Source organism: Myxine glutinosa, chromosome 6 (genome assembly GCF_964187855.1).
Source record: "Myxine glutinosa chromosome 6, kmMyxGlut1.1, whole genome shotgun sequence".
NCBI classification, from domain to species: Eukaryota; Metazoa; Chordata; class Myxini; order Myxiniformes; family Myxinidae; genus Myxine; species Myxine glutinosa.
This window is the reverse complement of record NC_136266.1, coordinates 80,834,486-80,860,569: the sequence shown is the minus strand read 5'-3', so window position 1 is coordinate 80,860,569 and position 26,084 is coordinate 80,834,486. Positions and strand designations below refer to the sequence as shown.

General features: G+C 45.2%; 1 protein-coding gene across 23 annotated transcripts in view; it reads left to right on the top strand.

Moving 5' to 3' along the window:
- The window catches only part of RAP1GAP (RAP1 GTPase activating protein), a 572,300-nt gene that overhangs the window by 420,732 nt on the left and 125,484 nt on the right, over positions 1-26,084 (top strand). For all 23 annotated transcript variants that reach the window (XM_078780052.1, XM_078780046.1, XM_068120452.2 and 20 more), the window contains one exon: positions 3,780-3,864. Coding sequence is in view for 17 of the 23 variants with exons in the window: in XM_078780043.1 (XP_078636169.1) it covers positions 3,780-3,864 (85 nt within the window). In the remaining 6 variants the exon portion in view is untranslated. The remainder of the gene's footprint in view (positions 1-3,779; positions 3,865-26,084) is intronic.

The window sequence follows — 26,084 nt, the reverse complement described above, 5'->3', positions numbered from 1 at the left end:
TGAACTTCGCCCGTGTTTGTCCCTTGATTTTTGCCTCCTTTGCCCTTTTATTATGTGTTCACTCAACCAGTCATTACCCCATACCAGTGGTGGCTTTAGGGCCTTGCAACCCATGCAATTAATTCAAGTGAACAAGGGCCTCCACACGACCGATCGTGGTGCACAATCTTTGTGATGCCCATCCCTAGGGTGATGGTCGTGGCGGTTAATTGGAGGGTGGGGGTGGGGCAGAAGGGGTCTCACTTTTTACCCCTATTGTTTAAAAGACAATTACAAAATTAGGGGGTGAGCTTAGTAGAGAAAGCAGGTTAAGTGAATAATAACAATGTTTAATGTATACAAATGCAACGAGAATGCCAATAAAATATGGAGAATGCCTAATGTCAATACCAATCGATATTGTTGAGAAAATCCACAATACCATATATTGTACGATCAACAAAACAATCCTTCATTGGAATATGCACTATCCCACATGTGCCACGGCGGAACGTTGCTGTGTGTTTCAATCAGGAGTGTGTTCGAGCAGCTAAAGGTGAAACAAAATTACTCCAACGACGCTGGAAAGTGAAAGATAACTCAACAGAAGGTGAAAATGATTGAAAATCACCCCAAATTAACCTCATTTTTGTTACCCAACAAGCAGTGGAGAAATTGTGCGAACCCCAGCGGAGTGGGGCTAGGGGGCAGGGGCAAATAAAATAGCTAAAACCTTAATTTTATTAGACAATTAGTCCCCCTGGCAAGTTTGTTTGAGATTGGATAATTAGTTTTACCGAATTCATGGGCCACAGGCATGCAGAGACAGACGGACAGACACTAAATTGCATATTTTCGAATGACGACAGGGGCTCCCGCTGAGCCATTATTGTGCTTCACATCGGGCCTCATAATGACTAACATTCACATTCGAGGCACAGCTCCAATGTAAGGATAGAAAACCTAAGATTGAGGAGAGACGGGGATTTTAAATCAACTGGAAACATGGCTATGTGGATATGTCGAATAACTTGCCACATCGAGTAGTGAGAGAATGGATATAGTTCATCAGTTTAACAGGAATTCATCTCCCTCTGTCAAGGGCCGCCACTTCCCTCTCCCCATTCTTAGTACAAATAACCCACAAATGCTGACAGGTTTTTAAATGCAGTTGCTTTCATGTATTCTATGTTCAAATATATGTTAGGTCAAGGCTTTGCATTGGCCACAGCTTTGCCCATCAGAAAGAGCACTAATGTGGTACTATGGAGAGCCAGTGGTGCACATATGGCACAGAAAAAGCCTCAAGGTAGTTACTGTAACTGGCCTCAGCATATCCACAGCTGAATGAGCCTTCACACTCCATGAGTGAGCAAGGGAGGTGAGTGAGGGGCATATGGCCCTTGGTGATAATGACAATGACTGTCTGTCTATCGAGGCCATAACATTTTTACCATTTGAGTTTTTGTCATCAAATTTTAGAAGAAACAAAAACCCCTTATTACGACAACTAGCGAATACCACCTGTCACTTCACAGATGGGGAGAGGGAAGGAGGGGTGAGTGAAAGAGAAGATGAGAGGCAGAGGGGTGAGAGGATTGAGAGGAGTGAGAGAGAAAAGAGGAACATAGATGGAGAGGGATGGGAGGAGAGAGGGGGGGCGGGGGGGAGGGTGGCAGTTTGCTTTCTTTTGTTGTATTTTTGATTTCTTGTGCACGATCCCAACTGTCAAGTCGAGTTTCTTGATCCTCACGACTTACACGGCCATGCAGCCTCGTCCACAACGACCTCACTCCATCAATTCCTTTTCAACCTTCACAACCTCCGTGCATATTCAATGAAGGCCGGTTGGCCCATCATGCCAGTGTTTTACTCTGGGCCATTCACACATTTTAACTCCGCCATTAAAAGAGGACAGAGGTTACATTTCACCCCTGTTTGGTATTTGGCAAATCTTTTTTTATTTTTTTGCAAGTATGTTGATCACTCCGGTTTGTGTGTTTGTTTGTGTGTGTGTTTGTTTGTGGGTGTGTTTGTCTGTCCACTCATATACTTGCCTACAGGTCACAATTTTGAACCGATCTTCACAAAACTTAACCAAACGTTGGAGTTCGTGGTCCGACAAAATCCTATATATTTTTGAGGTCAAAAGGTCAAAAGGTCAACATAGGCCAAAGGTCAACCACTTTTTTCAAATTTCTAAAATCCTCAAATTTTCATCCGATTGACTTGAAATTTGAAAAGGATTTTCATTTCAGCTAACTGAATTCAACCACCAATTATATGTAAGGTCAAAAGGAATGCTCTACTGAGTGCCATTCTGCTTTGTTCTCTTTTGCCAAGTGTCCCTCTATGAGTGAATTTTTTACTTGCCGGAAAAGATTCCGGCAAGTATGTTGATCGGTTGGTTTGTCTGTCTGTTTGTCTGCCTGTCTGTCTGTGCGCAGCACTACGTCTACACCGTTGCACGGAGAATTGCCAAACTTTACACACATATTTGTCTTGCCCTGGAATAGACTGTGCCCAATTTTTAACTCTCTCAGCCCAAGGCCTCCATTATGATGTCATAATTTTATAATTCGACAAGTACAAAACTTCATCCAATCAAGATGCAATTTCTTGAGCGCCATGTCGGCATAAACTGGTGTAAAAAAAACATAATGATGACGTCATCGGTCACGTGGTTCGGCCGCCATCTTGGAAAAACCGAAAAACTTTGCACCTCTATATCTCTGAAAGCGCTGAATGGAAAAAATTGAGACATGCCTCATTGTAAAGAACTCTCCATGGGGAATAAAATATTTTAATGATGATGTCATTGGTGCCTCCATTATGACGTCATAATTCGACAAGTCCAAAATGGCCAATAAAAAAGTATATTCCCAGCAAGTCCTCGGTCTCTGACCGATTTTTCATCTGTCTGTCTGTCTGTTTGTCTGTCTGTGAGCACGATGGATATCTCAAAAAGTTGTGGACGGATTCGGACGACCCAGGTGATTTATTGAGCCTTCTGAAATACTTTGCAAAAATACAATGCTACTCTAAACAATCACATGCAGACTCCACAAATGAAATGTGTTACATATGTGTCACCACAGACACAAAAGGAACTAGAACAGCACTCAGTAGAGAGCATACCTTCCTCCACCTGGTGAACAATTTACGTTTTGTATCTCATCAGAGTAGACCAGAAAATCACAATACAGAATGTATATAATGTAGAAACATTCTTCGATTCTTCCTTGTCACACACACAACCTGTCCAACAAACTTCGTCCAAATCCATCCATTACTTTTTGAGATATCCTGATATTTATCGTTTTTGGTCCTGTGTCCCAATGGTGAAGAATCACTTTAAAAATTATAGTAGCCGGATCCGGATCTTCACCAAAATCTAATCATTTTGTCCTTGTCACATACGCTACATCTCTGCCAAATTTCCTCCGAATCCGTCTACAACCTTTTGAGATATTTTGTTCACAAACGGACAGATAGGGGTGAAAACATAACCTCCATCCACCTTTGGTGGCGGAGGTAACAAAAAAACAAACATAACAAACTGATGTATTTGTCCTGAATTGCGATTTATGTACATCCGATGTTTGTTCGACATCCCACCACCCTGACCTTCTCAAAATAACGTTCCTATTGATTTATGACAACTTAATCCCACAATGTAACATGGATTTGTGTGGTTCTTTATCAGACGACCATTTTCACTCACAGCCATATCTTCTCCATCAGATTTAACATGTAAATGTACATTTGGTTCACACGTGTGCTTGATGTGCGTGTTTTAGCAGTAAGAAGAATGAGTTAGGTGACGGAGAGATCACGCCAGAGAGGAGTCGAGAATTGCTTCACTCATCTCCACAAACTCCCAAGGTACAGAAATATAGAAAGAAGAGGATAACCTCTTCACTCAGAAAAGAAAGTCACATGTTTAAACAAAGTTTATCCAGTCTAAATTTATTATTTTTTAATTAAAAACATTTGGGACATTTCCCCCCTCCATTAATTCTTTCATACGTTTGGATTACGTATGAAATTATTTCATACGTTTGGACCTTTTCCAATTTAAAATCTGAGTGTTCTGGGGAAAAAATATTTTTGAGAGAATATAATTCATGGTCCATCGATTTCGGGCAAAGTGCGCTTCATTACTTTGTAGAATCACAAATGTCAAGCAAATGCCCTGTGTTGCAATTAGCGTTACATTTTAACGTCAGGTTTGTTTCCATTGCCATTTTGCACCCCAAATCCACGTCTTTCAATCTCCGACTTCATTCCTGAAATTCCTCGTAGTGTCAATTTGTTTTGTACCTTTCAATCTCTGACTTCATTCCTGAAATTCCTCGTAGTGTCAATTTGTTTAATACCTTTCAATCTCCGACTTCATTCCTGAAATTCCTCGTAGTGTCAATTTGTTTTAAACCTTTCAATCTCCGACTTCATTCCTGAAATTCCTCGTAGTGTCAATTTGTTTTGTACCTTTCAATCTCTGACTTCATTCCTGAAATTCCTCGTAGTGTCAATTTGTTTAATACCTTTCAATCTCTGACTTCATTCCTGAAATTCCTCGTCATGTCAATTTGTTTTAAACCTTTCAATCTCCGACTTCATTCCTGAAATTCCTCGTAGTGTCAATTTGTTTTATACCTTTCAATCTCCGACTTCATTCCTGAAATTCCTCGTAGTGTCAATTTGTTTTAAACCTTTCAATCTCCGACTTCATTCCTGAAATTCCTCGTCATGTCAATTTGTTTTATACCTTTCAATCTCCGACTTCATTCCTGAAATTCCTCGTCATGTCAATTTGTTTTATACCTTTCAATCTCCAACTTCATTCCTGAAATTCCTCGTAGTGTCAATTTGTTTAATACCTTTCAATCTCCGACTTCATTCCTGAAATTTCTCGTAGTGTCAATTTGTTTGATACATTTCAATCTCTGACTTCATTCCTGAAATTCCTCGTCACAGTCAATTTGTTTTAAACCTTTCAATCTCTGACTTCATTCCTGAAATTCCTCGTCATGTCAATTTGTTTTAAACCTTTCAATCTCCGACTTCATTCCTGAAATTCCTCGTAGTGTCAATTTGTTTTATACCTTTCAATCTCTGACTTCATTCCTGAAATTCCTCGTAGTGTCAATTTGTTTTAAACCTTTCAATCTCCGACTTCATTCCTGAAATTCCTCGTAGTGTCAATTTGTTTTATACCTTTCAATCTCTGACTTCATTCCTGAAATTCCTCGTCATGTCAATTTGTTTTAAACCTTTCAATCTCCGACTTCATTCCTGAAATTTCTCGTAGTGTCAATTTGTTTTAAACCTTTCAATCTCCGACTTCATTCCTGAAATTTCTCGTAGTGTCAATTTGTTTTAAACCTTTCAATCTCCGACTTCATTCCTGAAATTCCTCGTAGTGTCAATTTGTTTTATACCTTTCAATCTCCGACTTCATTCCTGAAATTTCTCGTCATGTCAATTTGTTTTAAACCTTTCAATCTCTGACTTCATTCCTGAAATTCCTCGTAGTGTCAATTTGTTTTAAACCTTTCAATCTCCGACTTCATTCCTGAAATTTCTTGTAGTGTCAATTTGTTTTATACCTTTCAATCTCCGACTTCATTCCTGAAATTTCTCGTAGTGTCAATTTGTTTTAAACCTTTCAATCTCCGACTTCATTCCTGAAATTCCTCGTAGTGTCAATTTGTTTTATACCTTTCAATCTCTCACTTCATTTCCTGAAATTTCTCGTAGTGTCAATTTGTTTTATACCTTTCAATCTCCGACTTCATTCCTGAAATTACTCGTAGTGTCAATTTGTTTTAAACCTTTCAATCTCCGACTTCATTCCTGAAATTCCTCGTAGTGTCAATTTGTTTTATACCTTTCAATCTCTGACTTCATTCCTGAAATTTCTCGTAGTGTTAATTTGTTTTATACCTTTCAATCTCCGACTTCATTCCTGAAATTCCTCGTAGTGTCAATTTGTTTTAAACCTTTCAATCTCTGACTTCATTCCTGAAATTCCTCGTAGTGTCAATTTGTTTTAAACCTTTCAATCTCCGACTTCATTCCTGAAATTCCTCGTAGTGTCAATTTGTTTTATACCTTTCAATCTCTGACTTCATTCCTGAAATTCCTCGTAGTGTCAATTTGTTTTATACCTTTTAATCTCTGACTTCATTCCTGAAATCCCTCGTAGTGTCAATTTGTTTTATACCTTTCAATCTCTGACTTCATTCCTGAAATTCCTAGTAGTGTCAATTTGTTTTATACCGTGTACCCCTTCCCTCCCCTTCCGCCCCCCCTCCCTCACCCCCAGCGCTCTCCCTTCCACAGATTTCCCGATGTCCCTGTTCGCTACTGTTGTGCTTGTGTGCTTCTCTCTCTCCCCATCTTATCTCCCCCTCCCTTTATTGTTTTTTTTTGTGTCCGTTTATGTTTTTTGTGTTTAATGTGCGAGCTCTTACATGAGCCTCGATCTTGTATCCCAAAAAAAAAAATTCACCTTTTATGCTGAAAAGGCCAAATACGTTTCTGGGGTTGGAACATCAATACTTTAGGTACTTTTGCATGTTTAAGCTTCCACTGCAAAGTCCACCAAGAGAGGTCAGACCGACGTTTTTTAAATTCAAAATCAAGGCTCGTGGAAAAGCTAGAACATCAAATGGCTCAGGATGCAACAAAAGGACCAGTAAAAAGAGGGGGAAACACCAATAGCAGGGTTGAAGGACATCTAGATGGTTTGAGGAAATGTCATCACATGTTGCCAAAAGGTGTGATTTTCTTGTGGCAACATCTGAGAGAATCGTCATCGTGACATTACAGCTGAAGGAAATCATACAGAGGAGCTAATAATTTACAGCCATTCTGAACACTTGTAGCTGAATTTACGAAGCGTTTTTAAGAGTTAGATGCGTGTAAAACCATTAATCATGTGATGATCACCTGGTCAAAATTTATCCTCTATCATCAAAGAGTGTTGTGTGTTTAAGAGCGTGTTTAAGGCCTTGAAGCAATCATTGCATGGCTTATAATTGGTAGTTTACATGGCAGGTGAATATGGATGTGTTAGGAGTATTTGAATCATCTCAAGAGGAGGCAGAAGAAGATAAGAATAAGGAAGTTCGCCGACGTGCATTGAGAAGCCTCAAATATAGATGCAATCCTCCGGGAAAATTATGACAATATCAAATTTCTCTGGAGATCCAGACTCTTGAAGGAATCATTTTGTTGTCTGCCGAATATATTGTAAGATGACCTGGATAAACCTACCATGAGTAGCAATGTGCTGAATCCCCTCCAACAATTGTCCGTGGCACTGCAATTCTAAACAAGTGCATCATTTCAATTGGATGTTGGAGATATGGGCGGAGTTTCCCAGGCTAATCAGCTGTTTATCTCCCTTCATAAATTGCTATTTAATTGAGCGATTAGCTGTGTGAGTGCACAATGTTTTTGTCATTGTTTACGGGTTAGGTGTGTCTCAGCAAGATGCTCGTTAAGCGCGAAGAAGATTCACAAATATAATTCAGCTCAGCTTTTAATTGCGAAATGGGCCCAGCCCGGCCGAGGCGGACCAGGCCGGCCTCGCCACCTAGCCTATAACCTTCCCGGGGCCCGTCCCGACATTTTTTGTTTCAGAGGTTTCCTCCTATCTTTCACCGTTCAGGAGATTAGCGCGTGCAGACAAACAAACAAACAAACAAACAAGAACTTTCTTCGATATATATAGATAGAAGATAGAAGAAGATACACAGTGCATTCAGAAAGTATTCAGACCCCTTCACGTTTTTCACATTTTGTTATGTTGCAGCCTCATGCTGAAATCGTTTGAATTCATTTTTTCCCTCATCAATCTACACTCAATACCCCATAATGACAAAGAGAAAACAGGATTTTAGAAAGTTTTGCAAATTTATTAAAAAGAAAAAACTGAAATATCACATTGACATAAGTATTCAGACCCTTAACTCAGTACGTCGTTGAAGCACCTTTGGCAGCAATTACAGCCTCGAGTCTTCTTGGGTATGACGCGACAAGCTTTGCACACCTGGATTTGGGGATTTTCTGCCATTCTTCTCTGCAGGTACTCTCAAGCTCTGTCAGGTTGGATGGGGACCGTCGGTGGACAGCCACTTTCAGGTCTCTCCAGAGATGTTTGATTGGGTTCAAGTCAGGGCTCTGGCTGGGCCACTCAAGGACCTTCACAGAGTTGTCCCTAAGTCACTCCTGCTTTGTCTTGGCTGTGTGCTTCGGGTCATTGTCCTTTTGGAAGGTGAACCTTTGGCCCAGTCTGAGGCCCTGAGCGCTCTGTTTCAGGTTTTCATGAAGGATACCTCTGTACTTTGCTCCATTCATTGTTCCCTCAACCCTCATCAGTCCCCCACACCCCCACAGCATGATGCTGCCACCCCCATGCTTCACAGCGGGGATGGTATTGGGCAGGTGATGAGCAGTGCCTGGTTTCCTCCAGACATGACGCTTAGAATTGAGGCCAAACAGTTCAATCTTGGTTTCATCAGACCACAGAATCTTGTTTCTCACAGTCTGAGAGTCCTTTAGGTGCTTTTTTGCAATCTCCAAGCGGGCTTTCATGTGTCTTTCACTGAGGAGAGGCTTCCGTCTGGCCACTCTGCCATAAAGCCCAGATCGGTGGAGTGTTGCAGTGATGGTTGTCCTTCTGGAAGTTTCTCCCATCTCTACACAGGATCTCTGGATCTCAGCCAGAGTGACCATCGGGTTCTTGGTCAGCTCTCTTACCAAGGCCCTTCTCCCCCGATTGCGCAGTTTGGCCGGACGGCCAGCTCTAGGAAGAGTCCTGGTTGTTCCAAACTTCTTCCATTTAAAAATTATGGAGGCCACTGTGCTCTTGGGAACGTTCAATGCAGCAGAAACTTTTTTTGTAGGCTTCCCCAGATCTGTGCCTCGACAAAATCCTGTCTCTGAGCTCTGCAGGCAGTTCCTTCGACCTCATGGCTTGGTTTTTGCTCTGATATGCATTGTCAGCTGTGAGACCTTATATAGACAGGTCTGTGCCTTTCCAAATCATGTCCAATCAATTGAATTTACCACAGGTGGACTCAAATCAAGGTGTAGAAACATCTCAAAGATGATCAAGGGAAATGGGAGGCACCTGAGCTCAATTTCAAGTGTCATAACAAAGGGTCTGAATACTTATGTCAATGTTATATTTCAGTTTTTTCTTTTTAATAAATTTGCAAAACTTTCTAAAATCCTGTTTTCTCTTTGTCATTATGGGGTATTGAGTGTAGATTGATTGATGAGGGAAAAAAATGAATTTAAACGATTTCAGCATAAGGCTGCAACATAACAAAATGTGAAAAAAGTGAAGGGGTCTGAATACTTTCGGAATGCACTGTATATGTGTATATATTGTTGCGTGGACCCTTCGGTTAATACCAGGCCTCGCGGATGGACCAGAATGCATTTACCTGAGGCGACGACCAAACACGGATTTACTTATGTAGCGCGGGAAGAGGAAGGGAAGTGGAAAGCTACGGCAAAAGCACTTACCTGGAGCGCGCCGACCGCGGCTTCGATCCTGCAGGGAATTAATGAACCGAACAACCACGAGATTTAATGTACAAAAATACAGATTTATTGACGGACCCGATACAATAAAACGCGACGGCAATCAAATAAACTAAATCCTATATTGGGACCCCAAACACCTCACTTCAGCAACGAGACACAGGAAGGAATTAAAGGAAAAGTAACGTCGTGTGGTTGTGAATGTGGTGCGTCCTTATCTGTCTGTGGTCTGTCATCCCCAATTGGCTCCAAGCTCCAAAGCACGCCACGAGGCCCCTCGCTCCAGCACCACAGCACCGCGAAGGCCCAGGCCAATGCCCACTCCAGGCTCCTCGTCGACCGCCCACGAGGTACGTGCACCACTCTAAGCTCCAGAAGCGCCGATCGCACATGAGGCCCCAAAGCACCAAAAGCACCGCTCCACGCACCACGCAGATGGTGAGCCAACGACCACCAGGACCTCTCAATACCAAGAAGGACCGCAAAAGCTTCAAACACTCCGAGACAGCCAGAAAGCACAAGGGTTCGAACTGGACGTGCAAGAGGGCCAGAGGGACGTGCTGCACAAGAGAGAACTCGATGTGCAAGCGGGAAAATGTCGTTCGGCATGCCCTGATATAACCTGGGCGGTGACGTCAGCCTTGGCGCACCACCAACCAGCGCCCTCCACCGAACCTTCCAGCTTCGCGCCTCCCGCACTCGTTGGCTGGAGGTTCGTGCCTACTGCGCTGACCAATCACAGGCCCGTAGCGTGGTGATAGCTCGTGGCACTCGATGTGGCTAGGCCTCCCGGAGGTGTAGCTGGCTGCAGCCCGTGCAGCGGTGCCCCGAACTGGCCTCTTGCCTGTTCTCTTCCGAAGTCCTTGTCAGGGAAGGGAATTATTTAATGTTGTACTAAGGGCCTGTCTAAGTGTTTATGTTGGTGTGCATTGCCATAAGGGACAAAGGTTTGATTACCAGGTGTGACACACAGGGGGTTTTCTTAATCCCTACACTATCTAACACTCGAACATCCTGGTATGTTCACAGGTATACGTCTTAACCGACAAACCGGACTACACATGGAACTTATTACAGGTAGATTCCCTATCGTGACAGACGAAGCATGTTACCTATTCAGATCTACCTGACTCAAGATATTGTTCTACCCTACAGACATAACAATATATATATATATATATATATATATATATATAGACAGTCACGTGAAAAAGTAAGTACACCCAATGTAAAGTTTTGACTTTTTCAACATATTTCAACATACAGCTATTTGATCTTCATTTCAACAATATTGAGAGATAAAGGTGATATAACATAACAAATATCATGAAACATTTACATTTTGTAGTCCATTGTATAATTTAAATAAACATAAATGCAAATTTCGCATGTGGAAAAAGTAAGTACACCCTTGGCTCTAACAGTTGGTATTGCCCCCTTTGGCAGAAACAACCTCAAGGAGGCGTTTCTTATAACTGTCTACCAGTCTCTGACATCGACTGGGAGAAATTTTTGCCCACTCCTCCATGTAGAATTCTTTCAGCTGTGCGATGTTTGAGGGGTTTCTTGCATGCACAGCTCGTTTCAAATCCCTCCACAACATCTCGATGGGATTTAGATCTGGGCTTTGACTTGGCCATTCCAGAACCCTCCATTTCATTCTTTTCAGCCATTCCTTGGTGGATTTACTGGTATGTTTAGAGTCATTGTCATGTTGCAAGGTCCACCTTCGGTTGAGCTTCAACCATCCGACAGATGGCCTCACATTATCCTCAAGCACCCTCTGGTACAATGAAGAATTCATAGTGGATTATATGATGGTGAGCTGCCCAGGCCCTGATGCAGCAAAGGTGCCCCAAACCATAATATTTCCACCACCATGCTTTACAGTTGGTATCAGGTTCTTGTGGTCAAATGCTGTCTTTGGTTTTCGCCAAACATGTCTTCTGGTACTGTGGCCAAATAGCTCTACCTTTGACTCATCTGCCCAGAGCACATTGTTCCAGAAGTGCTGGTCTTTGCCTAGGTGTTCATTGGCAAACTTTAGTCTTGCACTGATGTTCTTTCTGGACAGCAAAGGTTTCCTCCTGGCACACCTCCCATGTAGATCAAATTTGTGCAGCCTCTTTCTAATGGGAGACTCGTGAACCTTAACATCAACAGTGGCAAGAGCTACCTGTGGGTCCCGTGGTGACATTCTGGGGTTCTTAGAGACTTCTTTCAGCATCTTGCGGTGTGATCTCGGGCTGAACTTGCTGGGGCGGCCTGGCCTGAACAAGTTGGCAGTTGTTTGGAATCTTCTCCTCTTGTAGATGATCTTCCGGACAGTCGAATGATTGATTTCAAATTGTTTGGAAATCTATTTAAATCTCTTCCCAGACTGGTAGGCATCTATAACCTTCTTTCTGAAGGCTTCAGAGAGCTCTTTTGATCGAAGCATGGTGATGCCGCACACTTCAACAACAAAGAGCAAACCAAATTAAATGTCTGAGGTTTAAATAAGACAGGTTCCTCCAAGATCCTCTCTAACGATGTTCTAATCATTTGCACCTGAGCTGGTGCAACTGATTCTAATTTTAGGTATTTGAAGTAGTGATAAATGTAGGGGTGTACTTACTTTTTCCACATGCGAAATTTGCATTTATGTTTATTTACATTATACAATGGACTACAAAATGTAAATGTTTCATGATATTTGTTATATTATATCACCTTTATCTATCAATATTGTTGAAATGAAGATCAAATGGCTGTATGTTGAAATATGTTGAAAAAGTCAAAACTTTACATGGGGTGTACTTACTTTTTCACGTGACTGTATATATAATTATATTTATAGATATATATATATGTTTTGCTGCGTTTTTGGATACCCTCATTGTCTCTTTTAACGTGGTCCGCTTGGTTGTCAACACTGTACTATAAACACGCTAAATGATTGTATTTTCTAAGTTCAGAATACGTGTCTCCATTTAATTGCGTCTTCCATTAGTGGCATGCGCCTGGTGTTGGCTTCGCGGTTCGGGTGCCGGCTTGGGATCATAGGATCCTGGGTTCGAATCCCGGTCGATCGCTGAATTAACACCAGGGGGGTTGACTCAGCCTGTCATCCTTCCGAGGTCGGCAAATTGAGTGCCAGTTCACTGGTAATTCCCTGTGTGTCGCAAGAGGCGACCAACAAGGTTGGCGGCAGGAAGGGCATCCGGCCGTAAAACATTGCTTCAAAAAGGGGACCACGGTTCCCAAAAAGGCCAAAAATGACCTCTAAAGGAGGTTCGTTCATTGGTGGCATAAGATCGATATTGATGAATGATATTTTCCAATATGGTTGGAAAAAGGGGTTGTTGTAGTTGATGAGGGTGTTTGTAGCTTTGTCGGAAGCATGTTTGTGCTGCCCTGGTGACAGTGCTTTCTGTATGTGCTTTACCATGTTAATAAAAGCTCACCTGCATGGGTTCTGAGCCACAGTTTGGATTTGGTGGTCGCACTGGTTCAAATACAACACATTTGGCGACGAAGATGGCCGCTTTACAGTTACCAGATCCACCTCCCTTCCAGGCTTCTCTGTGAGAGCTGTCTCTTCCAGGGCATCAATGGACTGCATCCTTTCAAACCGACTTGGCAGCGAAAGGCTTAGAAAGTGCAGATGTCACCCTCACTCATAATCAGGCCATTTCACTTCACTGCTTGGGAACCGAAGCCTTAGTTGCCAACTCTACCGTTTTAGGAGGTAGTCTATTGCTCTTTGTATACTTGAACAGCCTACCAATTGTATTGCCCAATAATAGCGAAAAAATACCGCTTTCAGAAAAGAATGTCTCATCAAAGTTTTTGATAGATTTTGATGTTGCGACAAGGTTTCTGTAAACCTTTGGGCGGTTTCTCGCAATGTTTCTTGAAATATCATATCCATAATCTCATTGCATTTGATTGGAAACAGCTAGTGTTCAAAGTATGCAGCAGCAAATGGCAAATGCCGTCTCATGTCTCATATATAAGCATTATTGACCTGCAAAATGTAGGATGATTCTCATTGGTTGACGGACAAGATGTAACTCAGAGCAAAACATTGTACCAATAGGAACCGCGCCTGTGCTTCCTTACCTGTATGCACGAGTCGCATGCACATGTACATGCATGTACATGCACACACATACGAGATATGGCCTAGTCGGCCAGCCTTGAGGTCATTGCAGTAGATCTATCTAAAGCCTGTATTGGAGAGTAAGGCATGGCTAAGTCGAAGTTTATCTTTAAATTTGAGCTTACACTTTACTCATGACAACATGTGTTATTCAATGTAGAATCCAAAACATATTCAGGGGTTACATGTAAAAAATAAAAAAAAACTTAAATTAATCTGGAAAACATGATTATTCTGCTTTATTTTGCATAAAAGTGTTTTAAATGTACAAAATGTAAGGTTCAAATTACAAAATTACCCTACCAAAGGAGGGGCATACCCCCTCCTTGACCCTCTTGCCGCCCTCGGTCAATTCGCTCCCTCATACCATGGATCCTTTCCATCCTACATCTTTTTCTTCTCTCAATGCTGTAAACCAGTGGAATGTTGAAGCTAACAACCGACACTTCCACCTTGCGCTTGAGAGCGACTCTGGGCCTAAAAAGAGTACCAGGAACAAGCGGCATCGGCATCAATTCCACCCGACAAACAATGTTTTTTGTTTGTTTTTTGTGTATACAAGGTCGAGGCTCGTGTAAGAGCTAACATTGATCACAAAAAAGACAAACTAAAACATAAAACATATGATAAAGGGAGCGGGAGAACAAGATGGAGAGCAAGGACATCGGGAGATCTGTGGGAGGGAGAGGGCTTGGGGGGAGGAGTTGTTGTTGCATTTGTTGCATTTCACTTTCAAAACTAACTGCTCCCTGTAATTTCGGTTCTTTAACAGATGAGCTAATCGGAGATCAGCGCGTAGAAAAGACTTCCATGGAAACAGATGACGGGCTTATTAAACAGTTATTTTGCTTCAACACTTCCACAACAATAGGACAATTGCTAATAGTTGAGAGGATCTATCAAGGAAGTGAGGAAGGGCTTTTGCAGAAGATCCAGGCTGGAGTGGAGGAAGTAAAGGAACAGCTAGGCGTAGATAAAGCTCCGGGGCCAGATAATCTGCACCCGAGAGTATTGAGGTGGGGGCAGAGCAGGTAAGCAAGATGTTAACGGATATATCTAATAGCTCACTGGAGTCAGGACAGGTACCAGAGGATTGGACGGTAGCAAAAATAACTCCGTTATATAAGAAAGGATGCAGAGAATAATTGGGGAACTATAGGCCTGTTACTTTGACTTCAGTTATGGGGAAGTTGCTGGAGACATTTATTACGGACCAAATGAGCAACCATTTAAATAAATATATAAACGAATTAAAAGCAGTCAGCATGGATCTACCACTGGGAGATCATGTTTAACAAATTGATTGAAGTTCTATGAAGCCGTTTCTGATTGGGTGGATGGATGAGAGAAGGGCAGTGGATGTTGTTTATGTAGACTTTCAGAAGGCATTTGATAAGGTACCACATAGGAGGTTGTTAGCCAAGGTGAGGGTTTGTGGAGTGGATAGTCAGGTAGCTAACTGGAGTGGAGACTGGCTTAGTGAGAGCAGGAAGCAACGAGTGGATGTGAGTAGTGGGGCACCTCGGGGGTCACAACTGGGACCATTATTATTTACTAGCGGGGTCACCCGTGGGAATCCCACGGGCATGGATGTGTGTGACATTTCGACATATTGAGTTAGATGCTGCACCTGCACATTCAGTTATATAAAATGGTTACTGGCAATAATTGATCACATCCACAAATGATGTAATCCACACAATTTATGTACTTTACATAACGTTAATAGGAATACATACATGCCCGTGTAGATGGGAAATACAGTTTGTTTGAAAGAAATCACAAATATCAGAAGAAAGTTTTAAAAATTTAGAACTATTCTCACTCAGAGTTAAACAACACCGTAATATTATGCGGTTGCTTCAACGTTTTCGTTGAATTATATGTCATCATTGTGAGATTTTTTTGGAATTTTTTTTTTTGAAATGAGATTTTTAGGCAAAACGGCAAAAAAGCATCAGAACAGCTGTGAAACAACATCAAAACAGCAGTGAAAAAGCATCAAAACAACAGTGGAAAGCGTCAAAACAGCAGTGAAAAAGCATCAAAACAGCTGAAAAAGCATCAAAACAGCAGTGAAAAAGCATCAAAACAGCAGTGAAAAAGCATCAGAACAGCTGTGAAAAAACAGCACTGAAAAAGCATCAAAACAGCAGTGAAAAAGCATGAAAACAGCAGTAAAAAGCATCAAAACAGCAACAATAGTCCGGTGATTTTTCAATCACCGCAACTAAATGTGTCGGAGTAATTAACTATTTTCCTTCGTGACCTCCTTTTGTTGCCTGAATGGTGTCACTGCAGGACCTCCGGGTAAACAGCATTACGGGTGAAGATTCCACTGCGGCCATCAATTTTTCCCTGTTGGCCATTACTGACTACCTTTACCTTGACATCCTCAAATCGTTTAGCACGCGACAATGCAACATATTGTTACAGATACGACTTTGATGGTATGGTGGGCCGAGCGGGATGGCCGCCGTATCCGTACAAGTTACCCCGATTGCACCCGGGGTTGACTAATCGCGCTATGCTGGCTCAATAAGAAAAAGAAGACACCCGGCTGGATTACAATCACACAATACGACACCAGGGATACGGTTCTCAAAGGTTGTTATTACAATTGCGGAAGGTTTAGATTACAGGGACAAGAGGGAAACATAGGAAGGTGGGCACTTAAACACACTTATATTATCCCCGGACAGACGACAGGTAAACGCGGGACAAGGCTCACTCACACGGGGTTTGATGGCCAGGAAAGCGGGTAGCGATCGCTCCAGGTGCACCTGTGCTCAGGGCAGGATCACGTACGGTGGTGTCCAGAGATGCGTGAAGGTATCACAGCGCTTGTGGGTCGCGACTTTGGTCTCAAGCTGGGGAGGTCGCTCAGCGCTCGGGAGGGTGGCGTCTTTTCCTTCCAAGCTCGGGGCGCATCTCTCCTCACGTCCGGCGCGGGGCCGCGTATATCTCCGGCGGGGAGTGACACGCCCTCGCTCGTTAGCTCCGCCCCATATGGCATCGGCCCATGGCTTCTCATTGGGTGCGGGGGTTACCGGCTCCGCCCTTGACGAGGGGCCGACAGGGAGCCCCCTTCTGGGTAACCCCGTCGAGCACATGTTCAATGGCGGCCAACCGAGCCGGAGTGAGGACGCAAAGCCGCTGTTGTTGTGGTTGTTGTTGGAGCTTGAGATGATGGGAAGAGATGCGGGGAGGTATGGGAAGGTCCTAAACTCCTACTGGTGCCATATCATCACATTCTGGTGCAACGAAGAGTCATAATTAATGGAAACAAGTCCTTAACTGACATAGATTAAGAATAACTAGCAAGATGTCCTATAATTGTCTACGTGTGGTGCGGGGGACCTGGGCACGACATTTAATGGGGGAATGAAGGGGAAGATCGGCTCTAATGGGTGTTGTTTACAGACAATGGGACTAGGGAATGGGGTAAGGGGAGAGTTGGGGAGTATCGGAGAAGATAGGGGAATATTTACAAGCGGATATGGAGGCCAAATTCCATATTCGCAACATTGCACCCTTCTCTACCCTCGGGGCGTCCCGACCCGATAAATTTTTACCTACTTTAGTGTGGCACGCAATGTAGTTCCCTCTACTATTAACTCTACCCTGAGTGCGACAGTTTTACAGATATTCACAAATGAGTAAATATGTCCCCCTGCGACGTTGCACCCTTCTCCTCACAGAAACACACCCACAGGATAACCGAATCCGGAAAGAATTCTCAAACTAAACATACAGCCGGTAGGGAGCATTATTTACAAGACTACGCTGCTATTTACACTACGATCCAGGACCTGTCTTTGGAGGAACACATGCAGATGTTATGCATAGAGAGAGAGCGCGCTTGCCAACATCGATACACCAACCCACGAGTGCTCTGTGGCCGACGGCCTTTAATAACGTGCAGAGCACCCTTTCCGAGCATCAAAAGCACCACCCCACCACCAATCGGTGCAGTCACCATTGTTCATTGGAATAAAAATAACTTCAACAACCCCTAACCCTGCAGGTGTCTCTTGCTCTTCTTGTGGTGCACTTGGTGGTTAACTAAAAGTGGTTCACCTGTATGGCATAGGTGCCCCGTTGACCCATAGGTCCATCCCCGGGTGGTGCTTGGCCGCAAAAGAACTACGGTCCATTGTGGGTGGCCACCAACATTGCGGTCCATATGGTGTATCGATCCAGGCAACAAGCAGCGAAAGTGCAGGCCCACAACTGCGTAGCCAGCACCTCTCTCTCCTCTCTCTCTACCCCAAAGCCAGATCCTCGGAGGTGGGAGACAAAAGAAGAAACAAGTGAGTAAGGTGGTAAGGGCGCAAAAGTGCACGCAATGTAAGGTAATGCACACTGGGGGCACATGGGAACCAGGTGAGACAGGTACGTTCCTATCGTACGCCCCCCCCCCACCAGGTAACCTACATGGCCCCTCCCTTACCCCTTACTGCATCCACACAACACAACACTACTCATAAACATCTACTTTACAAATCAACAAACATCCCTACTGTCTTCCCCGTTCCTCCCATATACCAAATTCGTCTTCTCTCCCTCCTAACCAATCAAATTTGCCATTTTCAACTCTCATCAAAATTTGCCATCTCCAACTGAACATCAAAATTTGCCATCACCAATTCATCATCAGTCCCTCCTAGGGAGGGAGAGATGGAATCACCCCAATGTCTCATCCACGTCGTGATGCGTCTCACAAATCCACAGCAATTTCATTTCCTGCACAAAACAAAGAAAACACAGGTGTGGAGTCATCATCATCACCACAGGCAAGTGGCTGCGTATGGTGCGACAGGTTCATCAATCCTAACTATCTCCTAAATGACTTTAACAACTTTACACTACCCGGGGGCTTTCTCCGGCCAAACCATTGGCCCTCTTACACTATGGGTTCTAAAAACCAATTCCCATTGGCCAAACTGTGGTGCTCTTCAATTTGGGGTCTCACTCCCCCGATTCATCTCCCGGTGCCCTCGCACAATTTCTGGGCTGTGGCGTGTACCTCTCCCAGTGGGTCTACCCACCTGCACCCCTCCACCACTGCAGTTGCCTCCGAGCTTACCTGCTCCTTACCCTAACCTAACTACCAGGGGAAGGCCCTCTGGCTCTCTCCCCACTCCGTGCCCTCTCTGGCACTGGGCTGCCCGATCCACACCCGGGATCCTCAGGCACCCACTCACAACTACCGGCTCCCAGAGCCCACCTGCGGCCTCACCTGGCCGACATCCTCACAGTGGTGGAGTGCCCAACCAACTACACACACTAACAGGCTACACGCCCAGCCATTTCCACAACACTAATGCACCCATTCACAACACCATTCTGCAACCGCACCACAAATGCCAATATCCAACCACAATTTACCTATTCCCTCTACCTAACACTTACACAACCCGCCCCGGGTACTCGTGAAAGAGGGGTCCACTCTTCCCCCATCCACACCTTCGCACCATGCACACCACTCCGTACCGCTCACTCCACACACCTGTCCTTGCACACCTGTGCTCTCACACCTGGTGCCACCTGCACCCTTCTCTCCCCAAGCGCATTCGCGCTGATCCACACACTCACTACTCATACACTGCTCCACTCACCTGTTCAGTTGCACACCTGTGCAATCACACCTGTTCAATCACACCTGTTCAATCCTCACACACACGGCATCATCTCAGCTAACTACTCCCTTCTGAAACTTGCGCTTCCCAGTCGTCCCTTTAAACTATTGCGCTCCCACGTCATTATCATCCATACTAATCTACCTGCGTCCCCACTACAGGTATCAGTCACTAACTAAACTTAACGTCACCTAATGTCAATCTCTTCTAGATCCCTACAATATAACCTAACCCACCCGGGCTAGTTTTCACTGCCATACACCCCATAATCTAGTGCTCCTTTGCCCCCCATGGGAAGGGTGGCAGGGATGCCACCCTCTCCCACCGGGCCTATCGCTCCTCAATCCCCCAGTCTACTCACTAATACCTCTCGGTGCGCCAATCCCTGTCCAAAGCCCGGCTTCGTAAAGCCAAGCAATGGATGCTGGTTGTTTTGTGCCTGCGGCTGGATGCGTCCGGCATTCGGGGCAGGGACGGGGGCTTACCCGGGCCGAGATCCCACGCATCACCTCGGCGTGGAGCCATCCAATGTCCCGATCTCGACCTGCCGGCACGTCTCAACAAAACGTGGTCGCCATGACGACCCTTCCTATCCAGCCGCCCGCTCCGCCTAGTGGAGCACGGACGTTCAAAGCGAGGCCCAGCACGGATCGCGCACGGCGGTCCTTTCGAACCCGCCGTGGCTCGGATCCCCGCTGGTTCTCGCGGCACGCGAAACCCGGCACGCACCGAGGGCCCGCTTCGGCTAAAAGTCGACCTAACCTTTAACCCGTGTAACGTCGATGCTTCACCTGCATGCTTACACCCCGCAGCCCGTTCCTTGCTCACACATCCAGCCGTCCCCATGCTCCTCGTACCTTTCCTTACACATCCAGGTACCCTCATTCCACTCACAGCCTTGGTCACACACCTGACCACCGAACACTTTGGCACACACTCGTTGGTAGCACACCTCACCAATACACCTCTTCGCGCCCCCTCCTCAGTCACCTCCTCTGTGACAATCACAGGTGTGCTCTCATTCGCACTCGCGCACTCCTCCGACCTCCTCACTCACACCTCTTCTAATCTCCTCTCCCTCTACCCCATTTTTCACTCCCTCTATCTGATTCTCCTGGGCAGCCATTCTATTTTCTACCCCCATTAACCCATTTTTCACCTCCTTTATCCCGTTGTCTAACCCCTCTCCGGTACCCCTCGCTTCGTCCCTCATTACCCCCAGTTGGCCCTCCAATCGCTCACTCCGAGCCCTCATTCGGTTCGTTATTTCTTCAATTTGGTTTCCCAATCGCTCACCCTGAGCATCCATCCGGTTCCCCAACCGCTCACCCAATCGCTCAATTTGGCTCCCCATACTCATCTGTACAGCTGCCTGTAACTGCGCAATGAGGGCCTGCATGTCAATCGGCTGCATGTTAAAGCCCGCTGATACAGCCGGCTCGGCTACCGCACGCTCGTGCGAGGCGCCTTTTTGCGCGCCCGCTACTTCGTGCGTGACGGCGCTATTTTGCGAACCTGCCGCCCTCACTGCTTCGCTCTCCTCTTGTCCCTCAATTTGGTCCCACTCCTGACACCAAATTGTTACAGATACGACTTTGATGGTATGGTGGGCCGAGCGGGATGGCCGCCGTATCCGTACAAGTTACCCGATTGTGCCCGAATGTTGACTAATCGCGCTACGCTGGCTCAATAGGAAAGAGAAGACACCCGGCTGGGTTACAATCACACAATACGACACCAGGGATACGGTTCTCAAAGGTTGTTATTACAATTGCGGAAGGTTTAGATTACAGGGACAAGAGGGAAACATAGGAAGGTGGGCACTTAAACACACTTATATTATCCCCGGACAGACGACAGGTAAACGCGGGACAAGGCTCACTCACACGGGGTTTGATGGCCAGGAAAGCGGGTAGCGATCGCTCCAGGTGCACCTGTGCTCAGGGCAGGATCACGTACGGTGGTGTCCAGAGATGCGTGAAGGTATCACAGCGCTTGTGGGTCGCGACTTTGGTCTCAAGCTGGGGAGGTCGCTCAGCGCTCGGGAGGGTGGCGTCTTTTCCTTCCAAGCTCGGGGCGCATCTCTCCTCACGTCCCTCATTTTGGTCCTGGATCGACCCTACCTCACTCTCCCCTACCGGACCCCAGCCGTCTTGATCCGCCATAGCGCGACTTTCAAAATTCGGTTTTTATTTTTTTTATTTTCGTAAAACAAATTGAAATTTCGCCGTTATAATTTCGCGCGGGAAACGCGCTCCGAATCGATTTTCCCTCCCAAAATTTGGGCCTAACTAATTTAGTCCCGGGTTCGAATCCCACTCCTGACACCAATTGTTACAGATACGACTTTGATGGTATGGTGGGCCGAGCGGGATGGCCGCCGTATCCGTACAAGTTACCCCGATTGCACCCGGGGTTGACTAATCGCGCTATGCTGGCTCAATAAGAAAAAGAAGACACCCGGCTGGATTACAATCACACAATACGACACCAGGGATACGGTTCTCAAAGGTTGTTATTACAATTGCGGAAGGTTTAGATTACAGGGACAAGAGGGAAACATAGGAAGGTGGGCACTTAAACACACTTATATTATCCCCGGACAGACGACAGGTAAACGCGGGACAAGGCTCACTCACACGGGGTTTGATGGCCAGGAAAGCGGGTAGCGATCGCTCCAGGTGCACCTGTGCTCAGGGCAGGATCACGTACGGTGGTGTCCAGAGATGCGTGAAGGTATCACAGCGCTTGTGGGTCGCGACTTTGGTCTCAAGCTGGGGAGGTCGCTCAGCGCTCGGGAGGGTGGCGTCTTTTCCTTCCAAGCTCGGGGCGCATCTCTCCTCACGTCCGGCGCGGGGCCGCGTATATCTCCGGCGGGGAGTGACACGCCCTCGCTCGTTAGCTCCGCCCCATATGGCATCGGCCCATGGCTTCTCATTGGGTGCGGGGGTTACCGGCTCCGCCCTTGACGAGGGGCCGACAGGGAGCCCCCTTCTGGGTAACCCCGTCGAGCACATGTTCAATGGCGGCCAACCGAGCCGGAGTGAGGACGCAAAGCCGCTGTTGTTGTGGTTGTTGTTGGAGCTTGAGATGATGGGAAGAGATGCGGGGAGGTATGGGAAGGTCCTAAACTCCTACTGGTGCCATATCATCACATTCTGGTGCAACGAAGAGTCATAATTAATGGAAACAAGTCCTTAACTGACATAGATTAAGAATAACTAGCAAGATGTCCTATAATTGTCTACGTGTGGTGCGGGGGACCTGGGCACGACATTTAATGGGGGAATGAAGGGGAAGATCGGCTCTAATGGGTGTTGTTTACAGACAATGGGACTAGGGAATGGGGTAAGGGGAGAGTTGGGGAGTATCGGAGAAGATAGGGGAATATTTACAAGCGGATATGGAGGCCAAATTCCATATTCGCAACATTATAATTGGCCATGGCTGAAGACGGGTTCTGGTAGGTAAATCCCAACTTTGTGTAATGTTTGACCTTGACTCTTGTTTATTGAGAAAGAGAATGCCACACGAACTGGAAATTGATGGCGTTTGAGTACGAATGGTAGTGTTGTATCGGAAGGTGCAATACTAATCCTGGGTAAAAATGTGCGTGTTCCTTTGTGACTGCCAGAAATTATTTCTCCATCTATTATGTTTGGCAACAATCTTTTAACAACCAATCTTGCACCATTGCACAGTCCCTGTTTCGGATCAAAGTTACGGAGTAACATGATGACAGCACCATCTTTGAGACGAAGTTTGTGCAATGGCATTCCAGAAGGAGTTAATTGATTTAGGAATTCCATAGGATAATTTAGTGCCTCTTCAGGGTCATCACTGACAATGGAATCAGCGCTGAAGTACGTCTTTTCTTCCCCAGGAAATGCATCCAGTATCTCATCGTTGATCACAAATGTGGATTCATTCTTTGGACACAACACGGCTCGTTGTGCCAGCGCATCATAGTTTGAATGGATTTCGTTCAAATTACCAAAAACAGCCTCTGCTAAAGACATGTTGTCTTCTACACAGATACGATCAGGCAGTCGTATTAAATCTGAGTCAGGAATTGTTTCCACAGTCCCATTTCCAACCGACAGTAACCATTTTGAGAATTCTTCGTCATCATTAGCTCTCATGTTTGATTTTAAGTTCAGCAGTTTGAACTTTGGCCACAACTTGCTACGCTTGATGCATGTGGCGATGATTGCTGCAGGTGCAGCGCGAGGTACAACGGGCAAAACCTGCCTGAAGTCCCCACCAAGAAGTAAGACCTTTCCACCAAAAGGAATGTTGTTGCTGGTTACATCCCGGAGACATCGATCAACAGCCGCTAAAGCATATGCTGGAGCCATAGGTGCTTCATCCCAAATGAATAGGTTGGCCTTCCTTAGAGTATCTGCATCTTTACTCGTAGGTGATATGTTGCATGTGGAGTTTTCCAAAATGGGCACTGGCAATTTAAATCGATGGTGCGATGTACGGCCCCCTGCTAGCAATGTTGCTGCAATGCCCGAGTACGCCATTGGAAGAACCAAACGACACTGGCCTTGCAAGATGTGCAGAAGCGTATTATAGAGAAAGGTCTTGCCACTTCCGCTCGGTCCATCAACGAAAAACAACCGGTTGCCTGTGTACTGGTCCCTACAATGAACGGCCTGTAGGACCTCATCTACAATTTTGATTTGGTCATCATTTAGTAGTTGTCTGTTGTTTTCACCTTTTTCATGTTCATCTCCCGGTACATACTGATAATCATCGCTCGAAAGATCTTCAACAGTGTCTGGAGGTACTGGTAACTGAAATGCTTCCAAGGTCTGTCCATGTCTCAGGAGGAAGGACTGTATTTCTCGCAATGCCATGAAAATACTTTGTTCCAAGATATGGCCGCTGTGCACAAAATCTTCGCAAAGGTCGTTTTTATATTTTTCCCACAGTGCCGATGTGTCTGTTGGTGTGCAGAATATGCATAGGGTTGCAAAAAGAGATCTCAATTGTTGTGGCATGGCAAAGATAACTCCATCAGCTAAGGACCTGTCCCATTCTGTATCATCTTCTGTTAAATGTAATTTCCTGGCTGCATCCTTGTATGTTTCACAAACTGCTCCATCTACGGTTCTGAGATCTTCAAATGATGTTTTAGCAGGGCAGTGCAGCAGGAGTACACGAAGATGAAAGCGCTCAATGTCCATAGGGCTTGCCGAAACCATGCGTCCGATAACCTTGTTGCCGCCCCGGCGTCGAAGTTTCCATGTCTTTCGTCCATCTTCAAATACGTAATATTTTGGAATGTCATGGTACAGATAACTTCGTGCCTCAGGGTCTCTCTGGTTTAACTGAAACCAAGCTGTAAGTGTTGTACCCCTATGTCGTACAATGGCTTCTTCCTCGTTACCATCCCTGAACACAACAGTCTGCAATTCAGGTAAGTGTACCGCAAGTCTGGTGATGGAATGGGACTGTTTGTGCATTTCAAATTCCATCAATCTCCATGCTGCCTCTGGGGCACTGACATATCTACAGTCCAAATAGGTCTTTATTTCGTCCACCTCCACTCTCCCGCGCTCTCGAATTTCGATGCTGGCACAGTCATGTCCCTTGTACACATATTTAAATAAGTACTTTATACTCTTTATGCTTGCGCAAACCTCAATGTTGATGTGTGCTCTGTACTTCTTCAGTAAATAAGCATTGAATGGGACGACATATTGGCAATCAACATCGGTTCCATGAACGGTTATGGTGGGTCCATTTGGGGGACGCTTGTAAAGGGCATAGCCATCTATGCTCGCAAGTGTCTCTGCAGCATACGCTTTTGGAAAGCCTTTACTGCACACTCCATCTTTCACACAAATCGAATGGCGATTTAAATTGCCACACGGACCATGTATCATGTGAGACTTCACCAAGGAATGGATCTCTGGTGACTCATTTGAATTAGGAATTTGTGCGGAAACAATTCTGTCAATGTCTTCAGCGGTACAAATTTTATCTTCTTGGCACAGCATGAGTAATATGTGGGCATGCGGTAGGCCACGCTTCTGATACTCGACGACGTAGAGAAATGCACGTACTTTGCCCAACACGTGCTTCTTCGTTATATCGTCGATTAACTCTTTTAATTTCAGATGAAACACGCGTGCCACTAAATCTGGTCTGCCTTCAGCTCGTTGGTGTTGGCCGATGTTTTCTTGTATCTCTGTCCATTTTGGATTACACGTGAACGTGATGAAAAGATCTGGTTTTCCGAATTTGCGAACAATGGCCATAGCATCTTGGTAGTTCTGCTGCATAGCTCTGGGACTCCCTGCAAAACTCGACGGCAAAATGACGATACGACCGACAGGACGTTGGTTATCAGCAGCAACGTTCTGGACGTGGTCCAGTAGTCCTCTGTATTCCATGGCTCTAAGGGTTTCCTGATTTTGTTTGAAGTATTGCAGTCGATTTGCTTCTGCCTTGCAATATCCGTCGACAACATACTGCTGGAACAATTTCCCCGAAGAATGGATAGTGCTGAATTCATTTCGAATAGCCAGTCGGTAGGCATAGAATTCACGATGAGTTACCTTGTTTCGAACCGCAGTCTGTCGCTGGTGAGGCATGTTTATCATCCATCCAGGCTCGCCATGTGGAAAGAGAATGGGATATGTCATGGGATCAATGTGAGAGGAAAGTGGAGAGAGATTGTGTAAGCCCTGGTCATGCAAATGAACCTGGAAATCCCTGTTTGCAGGTGGTTCACCATCTTG